At 36.1% G+C, this 19,044-nt stretch overlaps 1 protein-coding gene across 2 annotated transcripts in view; it reads right to left on the minus strand.

The window, feature by feature from the left end:
- Positions 1-19,044, minus strand: part of galnt2 (UDP-N-acetyl-alpha-D-galactosamine:polypeptide N-acetylgalactosaminyltransferase 2) — a 76,581-nt gene that overhangs the window by 15,943 nt on the left and 41,594 nt on the right. For both annotated transcript variants that reach the window (XM_082153832.1, XM_082153833.1), the window contains exons 3-5: positions 17,535-17,688; positions 1,646-1,744; positions 260-327 (exon numbers count right to left, since the gene is read on the minus strand). In XM_082153832.1, coding sequence (XP_082009958.1) covers positions 260-327; positions 1,646-1,744; positions 17,535-17,688 — 321 coding nt within the window. The remainder of the gene's footprint in view (positions 1-259; positions 328-1,645; positions 1,745-17,534; positions 17,689-19,044) is intronic.

The following is a 19,044-nucleotide window of genomic DNA, read 5'->3' on the forward strand; positions in this document are numbered from 1 at the left end:
GCTGGTACCTTGATGACACACTTTACACAATCATACAAATCCCAGCTCCGCTGTTGCAGTGTTCTGCAATACAGATCTATGATTTATGATGACAAAGGAACAAGAGTGTGCTATGATAACCTAAAATAACCTGTACGGGGGTAAAAGCTCAACAAAAATCACGATGAGCAGTAAAAAGATTCTATATGATTATGAGATATGATCTATATAGTTCTGTACCATTAAATTTGATTTGAGGGCTATAGATGAGAACACTTACGGTTGTCACTGTAGTCATCCACTAAGATGATCTCTTTGACCAGATGAAGAGGACTCTTCTTTAGCACACTGAAGACAGGGAAAGAGATACGGTTGAATGGATGTGTATGTTCAGAAGTGTGTACACTACCATTCTAAATTTTAGTGTTAATAAGATATAGCAAGAGATTTTTAATAAAGAATTTAATACTCTTAGGCCCTGTTTACACCTGGTATTAAGATCCGTTTTGGTCGATTGGATCACAAGTAAATGAGGGAGACACATACCCCTTCACACCTGGTGTTTTACTCAGTCGCTTCTGTCCTGATTTCTTCGAGGGAAGGGTCTATGGGCGGGTAAATGTATGGTTTTTTTTCCAGATCTTTCGATCTAATGGCCAAAATAATGTCAATTTCAATCTAATGGCAATTTATATATGAACGCGCACGGAAACGAAGGAAAAACACACGGAGAGCTTTCGTTTCTGCTCTGATAGCCGCAAGCAAACTCTGAACGCTGTGAGTGTATTTGAAATCAGGAATGGTGAGAGAACATTGTGCTTGGTACATTTTTCATCTTCAAACCAAATTTGGGTCTTCAGCGACAAAGTTTATATCCCGTCTGGCTAGCACTCTTCCCATAATATTTATGCATTAAGTCAGTAGGTGAAGAGTAGGTGGTCTTTTGTGGCTCTTCGAATGCTTTCGACCACATGAGCATTTACACTATGAAAGCAATCTGGTCGAATGCGTTTTCGACGACCTCTGGAAGTGGTAGAAAGTAGACAAGCTAAAAACTTTTTAGACCCCATTTTTACACCCGTTTTTAGCGTCGTCCACTTGTGATCAGATTGACCAAAACACATCTTAATACCAGATGTAAACAGGGACGTCCATTCAACAAGGACGCTGTAAAATTTATCAAAAGTTACAGTAAAGACTTTTACATTATGATAAATGTTATACTTTTAAATAAATGCTGTTCTTTTGAATTTTCTAATCAACGAATCCTGAAAATAAAATTTATTACAGTTTCCAAAAAAATATTAAACAGCACAATTTATCAAATAAATGCAGCATTGAGCATAAGAGAGTTCTTTCAAAAACCTGACAATATCTAACTTAAAAAGAACTTGTACTTTATTATTGACTGTCTACTTAATTTAAAACCATGAAGTAATGTAATGTTTACTTGATTAAGAAATACTTAAAGGCTAGGCTGCATGTCACTGTTTACATTTATTTCTTAATATTTAAATTTAATATTTTAAAGAAAGTATTCAATAACAGCTTTTGCTGTGGTATTGCAATTAGTAACAGAAATAGTGAAACTTCACTGGTATTGGCAACCGAATTTTGGTATGGTGAAAATCCTACATCATAGTGCATTAAACATTGATTATCCCACCTGACCACAGTGCGCAGCAGAGCTGAACGGGCCTCGTTGTGGAAAGTGATAACCACACTGGACGCAGGAAGATCTGTCTTCCACTGTTTATGACGACAGCTGAGAGAGAGGAAAAGAACATATTAAGATAACGTTAGAAAATAAAACTCCTCTTCCATTTCCTTTCAGCGCAAGGAATTTTATACACTGCAAAAAAAAGTTACATTGAGTCAAGTTGATACAACTCAAAATATAAACTGAAAATGGCAGCATTTGGATTGAAGAGAAGCACAACACAGCGAAACCCCATTGTCACACTGCTACACCTGAATGAACTCTCACACCCTCAGAGGAGCTCAAAGCCCACATTAATTTAATGCTTCTCTGAGACTAAGATGGACAGGAGGTCATGCATGCTTAAACTCTCTGGACTTGCATCTCCAAACATGCACGCACACACACACTTTATATCCCGGAGGTTTTAATTTGACAGCCACGGGGCTAATCCTTGGGTTTTCTAGCACCTCTCATCGAGGATAAGAGCGCACAAAGCTTCTTCTGCACTGATGCCATTGATTTTGTGGCTACTGGATTCCTGGCAGGGGAATCAGGGTCAATTCCTTCTACACTTCTGTTAAACAACAGGTCAGGGTTGAATACTACACATCATCTCTAATTCCATGACAGCCAGAGAAATAACATTCATTAAGGAATAAAGTGGCACAGAGGGCACATCCATATTTTTTTCCCAACTTTATCAATCTTTGCATTGAAAAAGTATAGGCGTTTCTACCATTTTAGACTTTTGGACTTCTCAGTAATACATTAAGGGGCCAGCACACATTTCTAGCACTGTTTGCTGGAGGTCTCGAGAGGAATAACTGTGCAGTAGGCCATTAATAGAATGGAGGCTTTGACTAGAAGACAAGCACTTTTTAGAGCATATCCCATTGGCACACTCCCCTCCACTGGCCTCCAACCACCCAGCATGGCACCAAATAAACTCTCAAATACTTCCAGTGTTACAGCTCAAGTCAATAGCTAATAGAATAAACGTTCTGGTTTCAGTGTGCTGAATGCCTGCTACTATGTTTTAAGTTTTTAAAGGGGTCCTATTCTGCTTTTTCACTTTTTCAACTTTAGTTAGTGTGTAATGTTGTTGTTTGAGCATAAAAAAGATCTGCAAGGTTACAAAGCTCACTCCAAAGGGAGATATTTTATTTAACAGAATCTCCTTTTCAAGAACTACAGTTTTTCTGGATCTTATGAAGTCATAATGTTCCCCACGGAATACGCAAAAAGGAGTTGATTACTGTTTGAATTGCCATAGTTTTCAGACAAATGTAAAACAAAACATACCACTCTGAAACATCCTGTGAAGGCCGTGCTTGCATAATCTCTGAATGAATAGTCCGTTCTGCACGATCCTCTTGTTTGTTAACATTATTAAAGGACAAGTTCGGTATTTTACACTTAAAGCCCTGTTTTCAGATCGTTTCTGATGAAATACAATGGTTAAGATGGAAATTTGGACAAATGCTGCTGGCCCGAGAATTTTCGGTTTCTGTGGTAGCACCCCCCCACAATGGTTGCATAGGTGCACTGGAATAATCCTTCCTAAAACGCATTCAACTTTCGTTTACAAAGACGTGAAACTCATCGAGTGGTCAGGGGTGTTCACTGATATGCTCACACAAAAATCGCTGCAAAAGATGCTTTCCAACAGGTTTTATCGTAGTTTTTCATCCAATACAAGTCAATGGAGTTGGACAAAAACTACAATAAAACCTGTTGGAAAGCATCTTTTGCAGCGATTTTTGTGTGAGCATATCAGTGAACACCCCTGACCACTCGGTGAGTTTCACGTCTTTGTAAACGAAAGTTGAATGCGTTTTAGGAAGGATTATTCCAGTGCACCTATGCAACCATTGTGGGGGGGGGGGGGGGTGGCCAGCAGCATTTGTCCAAATTTCCATCTTAACCATTGTATTTCATCAGAAACGATCTGAAAACAGGGCTTTAAGTGTAAAATACCGAACTTGTCCTTTAAGTCTAAATCAGGCTTGCATTGAAATTTCCGCTATTTACATCTGAATGAGTGGAGCTCGCTGTTACGAAGGGGCCCGAAAACACGCTAAGCAGTGTCAAAGCACACTGAGCTAGCTAACCAATCACAGCACATTTCGTATTTCGGAAGGAGGGGCTTCATTGAAACCGCGCGTTCGCCCAGACTGGGGAGAGAGGAGCTGTAATAATGCAAAAATACGTGAAAAATTATGCGTTTTTGAACAATCAAGCATGAAAACATATTCGAGTACAGCCCAAAAACAAAATCAAGACTTTGTAAAGATGCATAGTAGGACCCCTTTAATTAATTATATATATATTGATTAGTTAATCTAAGTAATTGATAATTCAAATACATTTAAAACAACTGCATTGAACAGACAATAATATGTCAATTGTTTTTGGTGATAAATTATGAATAATAATTTAGCACCAATAAATATTTTTTTTTTAAATGCAGGATTCTTTGACAAACAAAGTTCAATAAACAGTATTTATAAAAAAATAGATTTTTTTGTAACATTATACTGGTCTTCTCTTTACTGTTATTTTGATCAATTAATTCCATTCTTGATGAATAAAAGTTATAATTTCTTTTGAATGTTAGAGTATCACGGTATCCATACATGTTATTATTGATTTCTGAAGGATCATGTAACACTGAAGACTGGAGTAATGATGCTGAAAATTCAGCTTTGCTAACACAGGAAAAAATGACATTTTAAAATATATTCATAATATTTCACAATATTACCGTTTTTATTGTATTTTTGATCAAATAAATGCAGCCTTGGTAAGAATAAGATACTTCTTTCAAAGGCATAAAAAACAGAAAATCTTTATTACAAAGTTTTTGGGTTTTTTTTCATAAAAGGAAGATACTCTGTATCAATAAAAATGGACTGAATGAGAAACAAAGATACAGGCATGAGCAGAAAGGCATCATTCATTAATTGATTGGCAAGCAGGTCTATTTTTTTAATTAGAGCAGTGGTGCGGTCTAAACACCGGACACGGACTCAGCGAGACAACTATTCCCGCCAAAAACATTTCCAATAAGACACATGGCCTGCTGCCATCAGAGGTAACAAAACAGAAGCAAAGTCTCTCAGGAGTAAACAAAAAGCATGTGTTCCTTATTACCAGCTTAGGTAAGTGTTAAACAGAGGGATTTAAGACTAGTGTTCTTCATTCCTCCAGTTCTGGGTACATTTATTAAAAGTTAATGGTGCAAAAATATTTAGGGGAAATTCTTTAACTCTCCATTTTTGTGAGAAAGGTTGGCATTCCAGCAAGCAAACTATAAAGCTCTGACCTTTAAAAAGGTCTCATGGCCATTTTAAACCCAAGGTTTGTGTCTTCTGCTGAACGTGACTACTGCTTTGGGAATGCAGCTCACATGCTGCAAGGATGGTGAAAGGGCAGCGATAAGAAGACTTATAACAAGCAAAGTAATGTCATCTGCAGCATCAGCAGCTCTCCAGGAGGAAAACTGACTGACATATAGTGACAAGACGTTTACATGAAACTGCACAGAGGAACTATGGTCAAGCCAAACACATTTACAGCATCAAACCTAGACACATCTTCCACTGCTTATCAGAAGAAAAGGACCCATGCGCTTTAAAAGGGGACACCGCAGCACAAACAGTCATCAAATCCAAAGAAGAGCAAACCAATTTCTCAGATATTAAAGCATTCCTTTCTAAATATGTATTGTGTTGAATACGCACCCAATGCCTGAAAGACTGCAGAAACCATTAAACGATCTAATATGACAAAAAGCTTAAATATGTGTTTTTTTTCTTCCCAGTTTCCATCTGGGCATTTTGCTAAATTGATCTTGGTGGTCTATTCAGTCCTACAATAAGCCTTCAACAAGACTTTCTGGGGCTTAATAATGATCAAAAATGTAGTTTTTATAGTTTTGTAGTAATGGAAACATGAAATAAAGTTAGTAAAGTTAAGTTAAAAAACTGATACCAGCACTTCACATTAGCTGAAAGCAACAGATGCAGTATATCTGAGGTAATTTCACTCTGAATTCTTCTCTTACTAGTTGTTAAAACTAAAAAAAAAAAGTTCAAGATAATACTAATATTAAATATTTTCCTTCCACTTAGTCAGTTGAGGTCATAGGTTGACCTCAGTTGAGGTCATAGGTTGACCTCAGTTGTTACAGTTGAGGTTATAGGTGACATAGGTTGGCAATGTTCAGCATAGAGTGCTGCCCCCGCAGAGAGCACAGTTTAGATGCATGCTCTTCTATTACTCCATCACTCTACACAACTAACACACACATACACAATATAAAATGCAACCAAATAAGATATAATTGCTGAAATTAATCTATTGTATTTTAGATGTCATTACAATTGGTTTAAATCAATATTTACATATAAAATGCAATTATGTATGTTTATCTATTTTATATATACACTACCATTCAAAAGTCTGGGTTCAGTAGGATTTGTTTTTTAAATTTTGTTTTATTCAGCAAGTATGCATTAAACTGACCGTAAAGACATTTATAATGTTACTAAGTATTTCCATTCAAATAAATGCTGTTCTCTTGAATTTCCTGTTCATCAAACAAATAGAAAAAACATCAGTTTCCAAAAATATTAAAATAATATTATTTTAATATAAAGAATTAAGCAATATTAACAATAATAATAATAATAATAATAATAATAAGTATATACATCAAGTATAATAGTATTTCACAATGTTTTCGGAATATTTTTAATCAAATAAATGTAGCCTTGGTGAGCCTAACACCATGTCCTACTGTACACTGTAATAAGACGTAACCAGCTGACAAAAATCAATCAAACATCACAGCCAATCAGAAGAGCATGTGGGCGGGCTCTCTCTGCAACCGCACTTGCAACCAAATGGACAAGTAAATCATCAAATTCACAAATATGACACCATTTTAACATTATTATACATACTGAGTAACTGAAACAATCTTTGTCATAGAACACACTTGTTTGTTCACATTGAGTTCACAGTTTGAACATTTTTATTTATTTTCAAGATTTGAGGTGAATAATCCATTGTTGCTTTTATAAAGGGCACACACAATGATATTCAAACTCACATTAGATGCTTTGAGATTATCATAGTCATACTTTGTGTTGTTTTTCCAACAGCGACGCTGCAGCAAAATAGAAACCGTTTCAAAAACAGAATCGGCGCGTATCACCATCGTGGCTGGTTTGGACAGAAACTGTGTTTAACATGGAAAAGATACCTTTTATCATGTGTCCCGCCACGTCTGGTTCAGACACTGTGTAATAGACATTAAAAAACACATACCAACCCAAACGTTTTAACGGCAGTGTATGTAAATCAAAGACTTGAGCTCTTGAGCTTCTGTCTTAAAGGAATTGCCCCTGCAGCTAATGTTTATTTCATAATAATCCACCTCTCAGGAAGAGATGAGATTAAATGTCCGGGAAATCATACCAGAATATGATCTGAACATCTTGATCTTGCTCAGTTCAGGTCAAACGTGACGTTTTCAAACACACATCCATTTACAATGCAACTTGAACTCTGTCCAACCTAACTACAATCGACAACGTTTGAGAGCCGTGCCAGTAACACCCCTTGCCAAATGACTAAAACAAACATCCAGCTGACGTGAGATTACAATGTCCAAGAATAAACCAGTCAACCATTATGTACTCAACACCATCTCCCTTCCTCACATTTGGAGGCCAAATATTTGAGACCACTCCGAAAAGGTTGGGATTTAAAATCCCATTTCAATTTGGAAAAAGTTGTGATTTTGAAAAATGTAAAACAAAGAAACGTTGTCAAGTAAAATGAGTGGGACATATTTCAGATCCTGCACTAAACTAATCAGGTAATCAAATTTGTGCTATTGATAATGTGACTTTGTAAAGACGGTCAGATGTTCTTTCTTCTATCGAAGATCAAATGCTCTTTAGATCATGGAGAACATGTTCATCAGGTTTTATACAACTTGTAATGAACAACAAAATTTGTAATCACAATGCACCTTTAGCCTTTATTTCCATATATATCCAGTGTTTTTTCCCTTTCTAGTGTTGCATTCACTATCATGGGAGGTGGGCAGACAAAATATTTCACTGTAGTTGTACAAATGTGAAAATTAAAACTTTGGACCTTAAGGAATCAGATCGATATGAAATACTGACACAAAGAGAGGAAATGGGGCTGGGCAGTGTGAGCGAGAAACGCATCTTAATTACACAGTCTGTGTGGCAGTCATACAACAGTGGGTCAATGTTTGCTTATGTGGCTCATGGAGACTTTAGTCGATGACTTCATGACTGCTCTGCCAGTTGCAGCGGTTGGCAGCACTGAGAGATATTCCCAAAAGCCGGGCAGGCACTGGCCAAAGCACACTAGTTTTTCTGCAAGAAAAGGCCAGAACTCAGACAGTTCAGAGAGATTTTGAAAATCAGGCAAGCTTAAAAAGATCACGCTCAAGAGAGTGAAGAAAGAAAAGATGAACAGATGTCCTTGCGGCTTGATGCATCTCCAAAAAACTTGCATGTTCTCATCATTCAGAGATCTGTTACTGGCTTATTGCTGCAAATATCGGCTGCTGGGTTTAGTGAAGCACTATAAATAAAGTTTTGTTCCCAGACAGCAGAATATTCAATTCCATCCCAAAGCGTTCATGTGAACTAAAACAGCTAGATGGCACGACAGGTGTCTCGAAACACATCGTTTAGGGACGCACAATATATCTGTGCCAGATTTTTGCACACAAAAATAAAATGTAATCTTTTACGAATCACATCAAAATATAGTATTTTATAACTGTACATTATAATGTTGTGATGCCTAAATTCACTTGTAGAATTTAACTAATCATTATTGATTAGTTAGGTGTGCATAGTATAGACCTTTAATAATCAGCTATTTATTGCACCATAATTCTTAAAATGTATGTGTACTGTATGATACAGGATAGTATGCAAGCTCATTCCGTTTTTACAGACAATAATAATTATAATAATAATAATAATAGATAGATAGTATACATTCTTATTTCCTGTTTTTACACCCACTTAATAATAATAATAAAATAATAATAATAATAATAATAACAAAATATTATTTGTTTTTATTTGTGGTGGCATTATTTTATTAATAATAAAATTAAGGTTACACTATTTTAAGGTGTCTGTTTAAGTACTGAGTAATATTAATTAACTACATGTACTTACTATAGGATTAGTATTGGTTTTTTGGTTTTTTTTAGGGGTAGTTGCATGTAATTATGCATAATTTATAGTTATTACTATAGTAACTACATGTAATGTGTAACAAGGACACTGTAAAACTGCTTCTATTCCCATTTCACCTTTCTAAAAGCTCTTATATGACAATAGCAGATTTTCATAGCAATTAACATGACAGACAAATGGTTTATGTCGCAGTGTATAATTAGGTGGAGACTTATAGAATATCAAAATGAATATCCATTTATCATGTCATACATAGTATTGTTGTGATGCCTAAATTCTCTTGTGGTATTTAAATGATTGGTTTTTTGGGGGGGGGTTTTGACAAAACCGTACGAAATTTTAATAAATCATACATTTATTGGTTATCAGCCATTTCTGTGCATTGTTCTGCATTTTAACCGTGTTAGACACTGAGGGGAATAAAAAACAGTGAGATGTGCCGCAGCTGTCAAAGATGTTTTTCTAGTGCATGTTCATTAAAAAACAACAATCTAAAAACAGCAAAGGTGGAGGCCCTGTGTGAAGGGTGAAGAGTTGCCGCATTTCCTCAAATCATAATCCGGTGGTAAAAGGGCACTTGGATTCCTGGAATTATAGGATGGATTTTTAAATAGAAACAAACATCCAATTCTTAAACTGTACGTTCACATCGCCAGGTGGGAAATTGGACGCCTTGAGGTCAGGAACTTGAAGTGTCCAAGCGACTCGCTGCAATACCTGTAAACAACGCAGTCACGACAACAATGAACATTCCTTCCTGTAACCACAAATCCCCACAAGTTAGTGATGGTTCATTTATTGGTCAAAATGTAGCAGAGGGCTATTTTTTATTATTTATTTATTTTTATCAAGGGCTAAGCTCATCCCTGTGTGATGGGAGGGCAATTTCCTAAGAGGGCAGCATCTCCCAAGCAGCCTGTTTATGTTGAGCGGAGAACCGACAAGAGGGCTGCCCTCCTTTTGACAAGTCTTCCTGCATGTCAGCAGTAAATCAGCGAGTCCTGGGAGCCCTGCACTGCACGCTTTCAGTGGAAACAATGGTTGAAGACAGCACTTGCTGGCCAACTTAAACCGTCTGCACCTCCACCCCTCACACGGGGCTTTTTCAAACACCGGTGTCAGTCCACATGACAGGACCACAGACAGTGGCGATGGCACGGAATGTTTGAGGAGTGTGCTCTTACCCACTTCGCTTTCAATGTTTCTCCATAAACCCTTTAATAGACCAATGAATGCCATGTCCACATCTGTTATATAACCAAAACACCTCATTAAACCATACTTAACCAAAGTATGAAACAACGAAAAACAGCAAACTCCCAGCAAACAAAATAAATGAATAATTTATATTTTTTCAGAGCTAAAGCCTTTGCTATATTGGCAAACACAGGGCATCAGTTTTTTTAAATCAGTCTTTAAGACCGACACAAATAAAATGAATACCTTAAGTCCACACAAAACAAACCTATACAATCTCAAAATAAGTCGTGTATATCTGATTCTTTTACTTAATTAAACCGGCTGTGGCATTCAACTGCAAAACAAGTTATCTGTAAGAAAAAAAAAAAAATTTTTAATTAAATTAAATTGATTATTTTACAGTATGTATCAGTATATACCAATTAGAGGCTGACTGATATTGAAGTTTGCTAATAAAATAAAGATTTATATAAAGATAATAAAAAGACAAGTGCCGACACTAGCAAAATCTACTGTATACATTGTGTTAAATAACACTCTTAGTCTGTGACTGAAAGACAAGCCGGTTTCAAGAGGTTTCATTGATTTAAATGCTAGTGTTTATTTTTTCACTAAAATTCCAATAATTCCCAGAAAAAAGACTCTAAACATAATGTGGGACTTTTAATTCCAAACAAGCCCAAAATACATAGGGACTTATTTTGAAATATCTATGGGTTACTACTTCCAGTTGCCAGGGAGATAAAATATGCACTCTTACAACCATCTACAACATATTACAATATAAAGACCATAACGTAAACATTGTCATAATTCATCAACAGTACATCATGAGCAATAGCTTGACAAATTTAAGAGCAATTGCTTGACAAATTTAAGAATTCTTGTGGTGGCAAGAGTTATTTAAGAACCAAATTGAAAGTCCCCCTGTGGTGAAAAATCAAGCTTTTAATGTTGTTTATATGTCTGTGTTATTTTTAATACACTTTAAGACAAACTATGTGCAAATTCACAAGTCAACACCATTGCTGAGTATTTTCTCCTTAAAACTGCAGTGAACCAAAAACAGTCTAAAAAAACACGGTTCGAAATCGCTGGTGTTTCTTACGTAACAAACTACCTTGTAACCAATCACGTCAACATATGGGCGGGCTTTAGCATATAATGTCTTACAAGAAACAAGGTTATCCCAGTATGTTTTTCTGTTGATATGAAAAATCGGGTACTTTTAATAATATAGTGGATTAATGATGTATATTACGATGTTATGATATGCCTTTCTCCACTGACGTTCTATATTGTTCAAAGTGTTTCTTTGCACATTTTTAGAAGGCAGACTGAGAACATGGTTTGTGTAACATTAGCAACATTATTATAGCTGTTTGATAACGTAGTAAAACAAAAGGCTAATCATATTAATTACCGTTATTTGTCCAGCGTTGTAAAAAGCGCTAACATTGTGCAGCGTTTACTACAATAACTTGAGTAAAGTTGAGCAAGTGGATCTCTGAGCTGGTGTGAGTGAGTGGAGGCGGGGCTAATTTGCATATTTATAGATCCACGTATTCTATATGAAGCAAGGGTGTAGAGTTACAGTCAAGCTATTTTAAGGCATGACTTTTTTTGTAATTTTGGTGATCAAAATGAGCTTTAAGGGATACAATTATTTACTAAAGGGGGACTTTAAGAAATGACAATTATGACTTTTGTTATTTAATTTGTGATGTTTATGACCTTGAATTGGATTATACTGAATTTAAAATAAGACTTAAGGACCCACTGGGACCCAGCAAACATCATCCTTGAAATATCCAGAGTAATCTGTTTCTGCCTAACATCACCTAGTTAAAAAAAAGAGCACTAATTCATCATACCGTTCACAACAGCTAATTCACCAATTTATATTCATTAAGCACTACCAACCCCCAACAGTGTTTACAGCAGCCCTCAGAGATAAAGGAAACACGTTTCCTCTGAAGATGCTTAAAGTGGTTGTGTGAAGAAATCACAACAAAAGGCAGTTACATCTGGTCATTAAAACACAGCAGTAACATGAGTGTTTGATGGAAACCTCATTTTCTCATGCAATCGATTCAGTTTCAGCTTCAGCTAAGTGCAGCCCTAATGATGTTACGCCCGGGTGCCCAGATAACATTTATAAGGATCGTGAAGCTTTTAGAAACTCAAGAGTTAAGCCATGTTCAAACTGCACTAAAAAGACAGGTTTGTGTAAAAAAAAAGAAAAGAAAAAAAAGTAGTATTTATAATATTAATTGCTAATTACTAATGTCCACTTAATATTTGCCTATATTATTGACTTGACACTATGAGCTGAGTGAGTGAGTGAGTGGAGGCGGGGCTCATTTGCATATAGGGCCGGTTCACAGAACGCGTTCTTGCTGTTATTGTGCAAGGTCTAGAGACAAGTTTTTTTGTACTTTTTTTTTTTTTTTTGACCTTTTAACTTGAGCGCCACATTTTTAGAATGCCTTGTCATGCGCGAGACGCTGCAAATGACGCAAAACATGAGCGCAACGGTTAAAGGCGTCGGTCTAGCACGTGTTTACATTGAAAAACAATGGAAAGGTAGCGCAGTGGAACGGAAAAATGTGTTCTGTGCGAACAGCCCCTTAGATGAGAACTGACCTGGGCGATAACAGGTTTTCTCCAGAGATGCTTTATAAATGATCTGAACTCATTCCATAATTGATGAGCTTTACAGTTATTGAACCAAACTGAAATCAACACTGAACTGATTTCAACTGAATATTGACCGTTTACTATTGTCTTTTTAGGACTGCTTTACAGGAGAATTGAATTCTGTTTGCATCATTGAATCATTATTTTCCTGTTTATCACTGTAAAGCTTCTTTGAAACCATCTGTATTGTATAAAGCTCTATTTAAATAAAGGTGACTTGACTCCTAATGGAGACTAAAAGAATTTAGATGACAATTTCTCTCTTTCTCTGACTCTACAAAATTCAACAGCCTGTTGCTGTCTTTTACTAATTCCCTCACTGTCCAAATGTTTGGGGTCATTATCAAATTTGACGGTAAAAAACAATTAAAATGTATAATACATACAAATAAAAGGCAGCTTTGGTGAGCAAAAGACACTTCAAAAACCTTTTTTTGAATGGTAGTGTATACCTTCAAGACTTGTATTGCACGCAAATGCCCTCTTCATGTGTATAGTCAAAATAATCATAACTAAAAAAAAGACTGGAATAAAATTATTATGGACCTTTTTAAAAATAAACTTCAGAACAGCCAAGTTGTTGAACACTGAAAGGGATTTTTGAAGTGCAAATGTGGCCCAAGTGAAAAAAGTAGCCCAAGTTAGCAAAACAAGTTTGTTTGATAAAACATACTGCAGAAAAAGTATTAAAGTTCAGCAAAATAGTATAAAATGAGAAACTATTATTTCAAAAGTTGATGGAAAACTAAAATGAATCCTAAAATGCAAAGTAAAACTAAACCTGTCCAAACCATAATGTTTTGCTCAACATTTGCATTTTGCAAATAATTATTTTATACAAAGAAGGGTGAGTGGCCAATTATCAAAGATATTCCTTCTGCTTAAACAAAAGTGTGACTGTTACAGCTGATGAGATGCATAACACCCAAGAACATTTACTGCATCTAAGAGGACAATCTCATTCTTCATTTACTTTGCACTTATATATTCACCGCTCTACTCATACACACCCTGATGATTCAGTATAGTCAATCCTGTCATGACATCTCCGACAGCCATTTAAGCCCTGAAGACAATCTAGACCTCAATGACACTATGACCAACAGAGAGATGAAGACGAAGTTTTGAAAGACTCGCTGATTTGCTACAGAAGTGCTTTTCTTGCATTTCTCTATCATTGTGCTGTGTAAGCATCTCTCCATCAAATGACAGGCCTCTCCTTAAGAGAATCAGAAATTAATTTAGTACAATACTTTTGAATGACTATCATAAAAAAGCACTGACACTGTTAAAACACTACATAAAAAAACCAGACATATTAGGCAATGGAGAAACCATACATGTAGGGCAAATAATCTCTGTAATGTGAAGTTCAATATTAGTGGAAAGGGTGTTTTAATGCTCTAAAGAACAAAATGAGTTACTTCGCTTTAAATGATGCCTTCACTGAACTTAATTCAACTGTGAAAAGTATCACATTGGAAATGGACTTACATAAACCAAACTGTAAACTCTACACAAAACTGTTGTGTAGTGGAAACATAACAGAACTGATCAAGTGATCTATCTAAAAAAAAAGCAAGCATGCTAAAAGTTATATTTTATTTGGACTACTATTAAAATGTCAATGACATTATTTTTAAAAGAAATTAATACTTTTATTAACCAAGGACGCATAAAATTGATCAAAAGAGACTGTTAAAGGACAAGTTCGGTATTTTACACTTAAAGCCCTGTTTACAGATCGTATCTGATGAAATAGAACGGTTAAGATTAAAATTTGGACACATGCTCCTGTCCTGAGAATTTTAGGTTTATTTTCGCTTTTGTGGACCTATTTTGCCAAACGCGTCACACCCGTGATTCTTCCGTTGAGAGCTTGAATAATAGACACTCCAGCCCAGTTGGTGGCGATAATGCACCTTTGCCAATTGCAAGCAAACCACGGGCATTTCATTGAATACACAGAAGAAGCAGAAGAAGAAGCGGCGGAGTAATACCGTAAAGGTGCTGCGGTCTCACAGCACGTCCTATTAAGTCAATGGAGTTGGACAAAAACTACGATAAAACCTGTTGGAATGCATCTTTTTCAGCGATTTTTGAGTGAACATATCAGTGAACACCCCTGACCACTCGGTGAGTTTCACGTCTTTGTAAACGAAAGTTTAATGTGTTTTTAGGACGGAATCTTCCAGTGCATATAGACAACCATTGTGGGGGTGGGGGGGGGGGGGGGAGCGAAATAAACCTAAAATTCTCGGGACAGCAGCATGTGTCCAAATTTTAATCTTAACCGTTCTATTTCATCAGATACGATCTGTAAACAGGGCTTTAAGTGTAAAATACTGAACTTGTCCTTTAAGACATTCTATTTCAAATAAATGCTGTTCAGTCAAGGAATCCTGAAATTGCATCAGTTTCCACAAAAAAAATATTAAGCAGTTTTTACGTTTTTTAATTTTTTTATTTAAGTTTATTAAGTATATACTTTTATTTTATTTATTTAAATTATTTACATTTTACATTAACATTGATAAGAAATGTTTCTTGAGCAGCAAATCAGCATATTAGACTGGAGTAAAAATTCAGCTTTGCCATATTTTAAAATATATTCAAGTATTATTACTTTTTACTTTGTTAAAACACTAAAGGTTTTAATGTTGGTAAAGTTCACATTATAAGAGAAACTCCTCTAAATCCCAACATAAGTGATCATTAAACACTAATCAATCTCCCCAAGTAGAGGTCTTCACGGAGGACCCGAGACCCGAGGACCTGGGACCTGTAAGGGTTCGGGTCTATATTTTAAATGGTCAGCCTGGTCGGGTCCAAATCTATTACTTCGGGTCTGTTTAACATTTAAAATGACATTCATTTAACACACAATGACCAATTTACCAATTGACAACTGGCTCTTTTATTCAGAAGGCGGAACGTATTACGCCATACCTCGCATTGCACTTTCTTTCTCTTTTAAAGCTAATAATGAGTGAATTTAGCATGCTCTTTCAATCGGCAAGAAAGGAATAACATGGATGGAACTTTCTTGGCAAGGAGGATTGTATGCATCACAATCAGGTACAAGGGAGAAGGCTACTAACATTAGGTAAGACAAAAAGTTTTATTTTCGCAACTTGTATATTGACCTGTTAATAGCAATTTGTTGTGGAATATGTGCCGATCGGGTCCAGTCGGGTTGGGTCCAAATTTCAAATAATAGACGTGTCCCTGTAGCACATGTCTGTTCCGTGTAGCACATTCACGGGTCTCTTTGGGTTTGGGTACAAATTTTTGGACCCATGTAGACCTCTACCCTCAAGTCTCTCATGTCTCATCTTGCTCAAAAACACATTACATACTGTAGTAGTACGGTACTTTGATGTCATACACTGATCAATCAGCACAGCGCCGCTTCAAGTCGACACACACAGATTGTAATACTGAGCCGCGAAGTGGACAAAAGAACAAAAGTTCTTGGACCAGAAGACTTGGAAAGTGAACTAATCATTTCTGTTTCCGTTAAAGACTGCATAGCTTCAGCCTATGGCGATGTCACGTGACAAAAGAACGAATGACTTGGACCAGAAGTCTTGGGAAGTGAACTAATCATTTCTGTTTCTTGCACAGATTACAGAGCCTATGTGGCTGTCACGAAATAATGAATGAATCATTTATGTCTCTCATAATTTGGCTGGAGACATTTTGGGGGAATTTGGCTTAATTAAAAATCTGTTGAAATGACCGAAAGAATTCATTTTGCTGAATGAGATTAAAAAAATCAGAGTCAGTAAAATGATCCGAACTTCCCATCACTAATGAACTGAACAAGAAACAAAACTATGAAAGTCAAAATCTGCTAATGGGTAATACTGAAAAAAAACAGTTTGAAAGAAGTTTCAGTCATCAGTTTTAAAATCCACACCATCTGAATATCACGACATTGATGTCTGTCAAAAAAAAATAACATGCACAATACATGGCATTTACGAGAAGCAAAGGTCCAGCGAATTCACGAATATCCTGGAAAAACCCACAATCCCGGATGATTCCGAGAAGAGGGAGAAAACAGCGGCCTAAGGCTTCAACATGCTGTCTGTCAGAGATAATAACGTACTTAATACATAGACTCTAATAAGCATAGATTCGAGAACTTCACAGGTGATTTTTATTAAAATGTAGTTTGATCACTATCTTCTCAGTTGTTTAAAAGATTAAGGGTACGTTTACATGACAACGATGTACTAAAAACTAAAACAAAAATTTATTTGCGTTTTTTCGCATACAGAAGACAACGCTGTCAAAACTAACCCCGTTCACTCGGATCCTCGAAACAGATTAAAAAACGCTGTATTACGCTGCCAGGCCAGTAGTTGCCGATGTCTCTTTGTAAAGAAAAACTATGCGCCTATAGACTGAACATGTAATACGCATGCACATGACATAACGTTTTTGTAGTTAACACGGATCTGATAATGGTACCGTTTATGTTTTCAGGTCCCCCAAATGCTGTTGTCATGTAAATGAACACCCAAAAGGCTTTCCATTTTTAGTTGAAACGGTGTAGTGTAAACAGCTCCAAAGGCAATTATCAATGTTTGATCAAATTGAATTTTCCAATAAAAGATGATACATTTTAACAGATTTTGACTAGTTTCTTGAGTTGAGCTAAAGCGTTGACTGGGACTTACTGGTCATGTCTGGTGTCAGGGACACTGCGGTCCATTCTGAGTTTGTCACTCTCAACCTGGTTGAACTTGTTGCGGGCGTATGGATCCTGCCCTGGCCTCACCGCAGTTGCTCCCACGTACAGGTCCTGGTCAAAGTCCTGCCACCTAACCTTCCCTGAAAAATGTGGCAAACAGATGATTAAACGGATGTCAGAGGATCTTTGCAACAAAACAAAAAAAAGTTTGTTTTTATGGCAATTTCCATTAGAAAAAAAGCTTATTTTTACCCAGTGCGCATATAAATCAAATACTGTGGATTGATTACTATAACATACGGATAGGCTACTTTCCACCTGAACAACTCTGGAACTATCAATTTGTCAGTACGTAGATGTCCAAAGACACCAATAATCACTCAAGACATCATGCTTGTCATTTACCAAGGACAAATTTGCACACTATAATCAAGAACAAAAGTATATTGTGCATTTCTGAATGAAATACTCATGCTTCTCAGAATCGTCTCTTTTAGCCAAGACAAAAAAAAAACAATGCACAGTTGCCCAAAAGAACGTGAAAGGAGCTGGCTAGACATCTTTAGTTGATTACAACCCAGGTGAATCTGTCAAAGAAGACATTTGCCAAATGATAATATATGAGGATATTTGCCAAATGGAGCTATTCCATAACGGTCTGCTTTAAATTATTTCCCAACCACAAGCTCAGCTTTTCCTCTTAAAAAAAAAAATGTCATTTTAATGTCAGTCAAATCCCACAATAACATGGCAGCAGTGGTAGCTAACAGACCGTGTTGACATTGAGTTAAATGGCAGAGATGGCTAGGATGATACTTAGACCTCAGAAACATGTGGCAGAATTCGATTATGTTATCTATCATTACAAAAGACTATAAGCAATTAATTTAGCGGGGCTCTGGCAGACATCTTCTGCATTATAATTAGGCCAACCTGCTTGAGAATTACATGCCACCGATGCCAGCTCTCCGGCGGAGCGCTACCATCGATTCAGAGGCCAAGAAGACCACTGCCACGGGAATTGTTAATGAACAAGGGAAAATGCTTCAAATTAGGAGCAGGACCAAAAGGAAAAGATAATGGTCTGTAAGTATTTACCACTTCATTATACACTACTACACCATAAACCATGTTTCTATTATGTTCATGTCTATAAACATCTTGTAGTTTCATGTATGATTTTATAAAGCTGAATTAAGAATAAAAAAATAAATAAAAAAAAGCCTAATAATGTAATTTAAAAAGATATAAATTATCACCATCATCATCATAAATAATAATAATAAAAAAGCCTGTTTTTTAATATTATAAGTTTTTAACATTATATACACAGCAAGGAATATATGTACAAAACAACAACGATAACTTTTTTTAATGAAAAGTACAAAAAAGTGGACTAACAAAAGAATTCAGCTTAATTTTTCCTGTAACAATTTTTCAAACACTAAGTAAGGGTACATTATGCAAACTTAAGAAATTCAGAAAGGGCCACACAG

This window comes from Leuciscus leuciscus (genome assembly GCF_965113295.1).
Source record: "Leuciscus leuciscus genome assembly, chromosome: 22".
Lineage (NCBI taxonomy): Eukaryota > Metazoa > Chordata > Actinopteri > Cypriniformes > Leuciscidae > Leuciscus > Leuciscus leuciscus.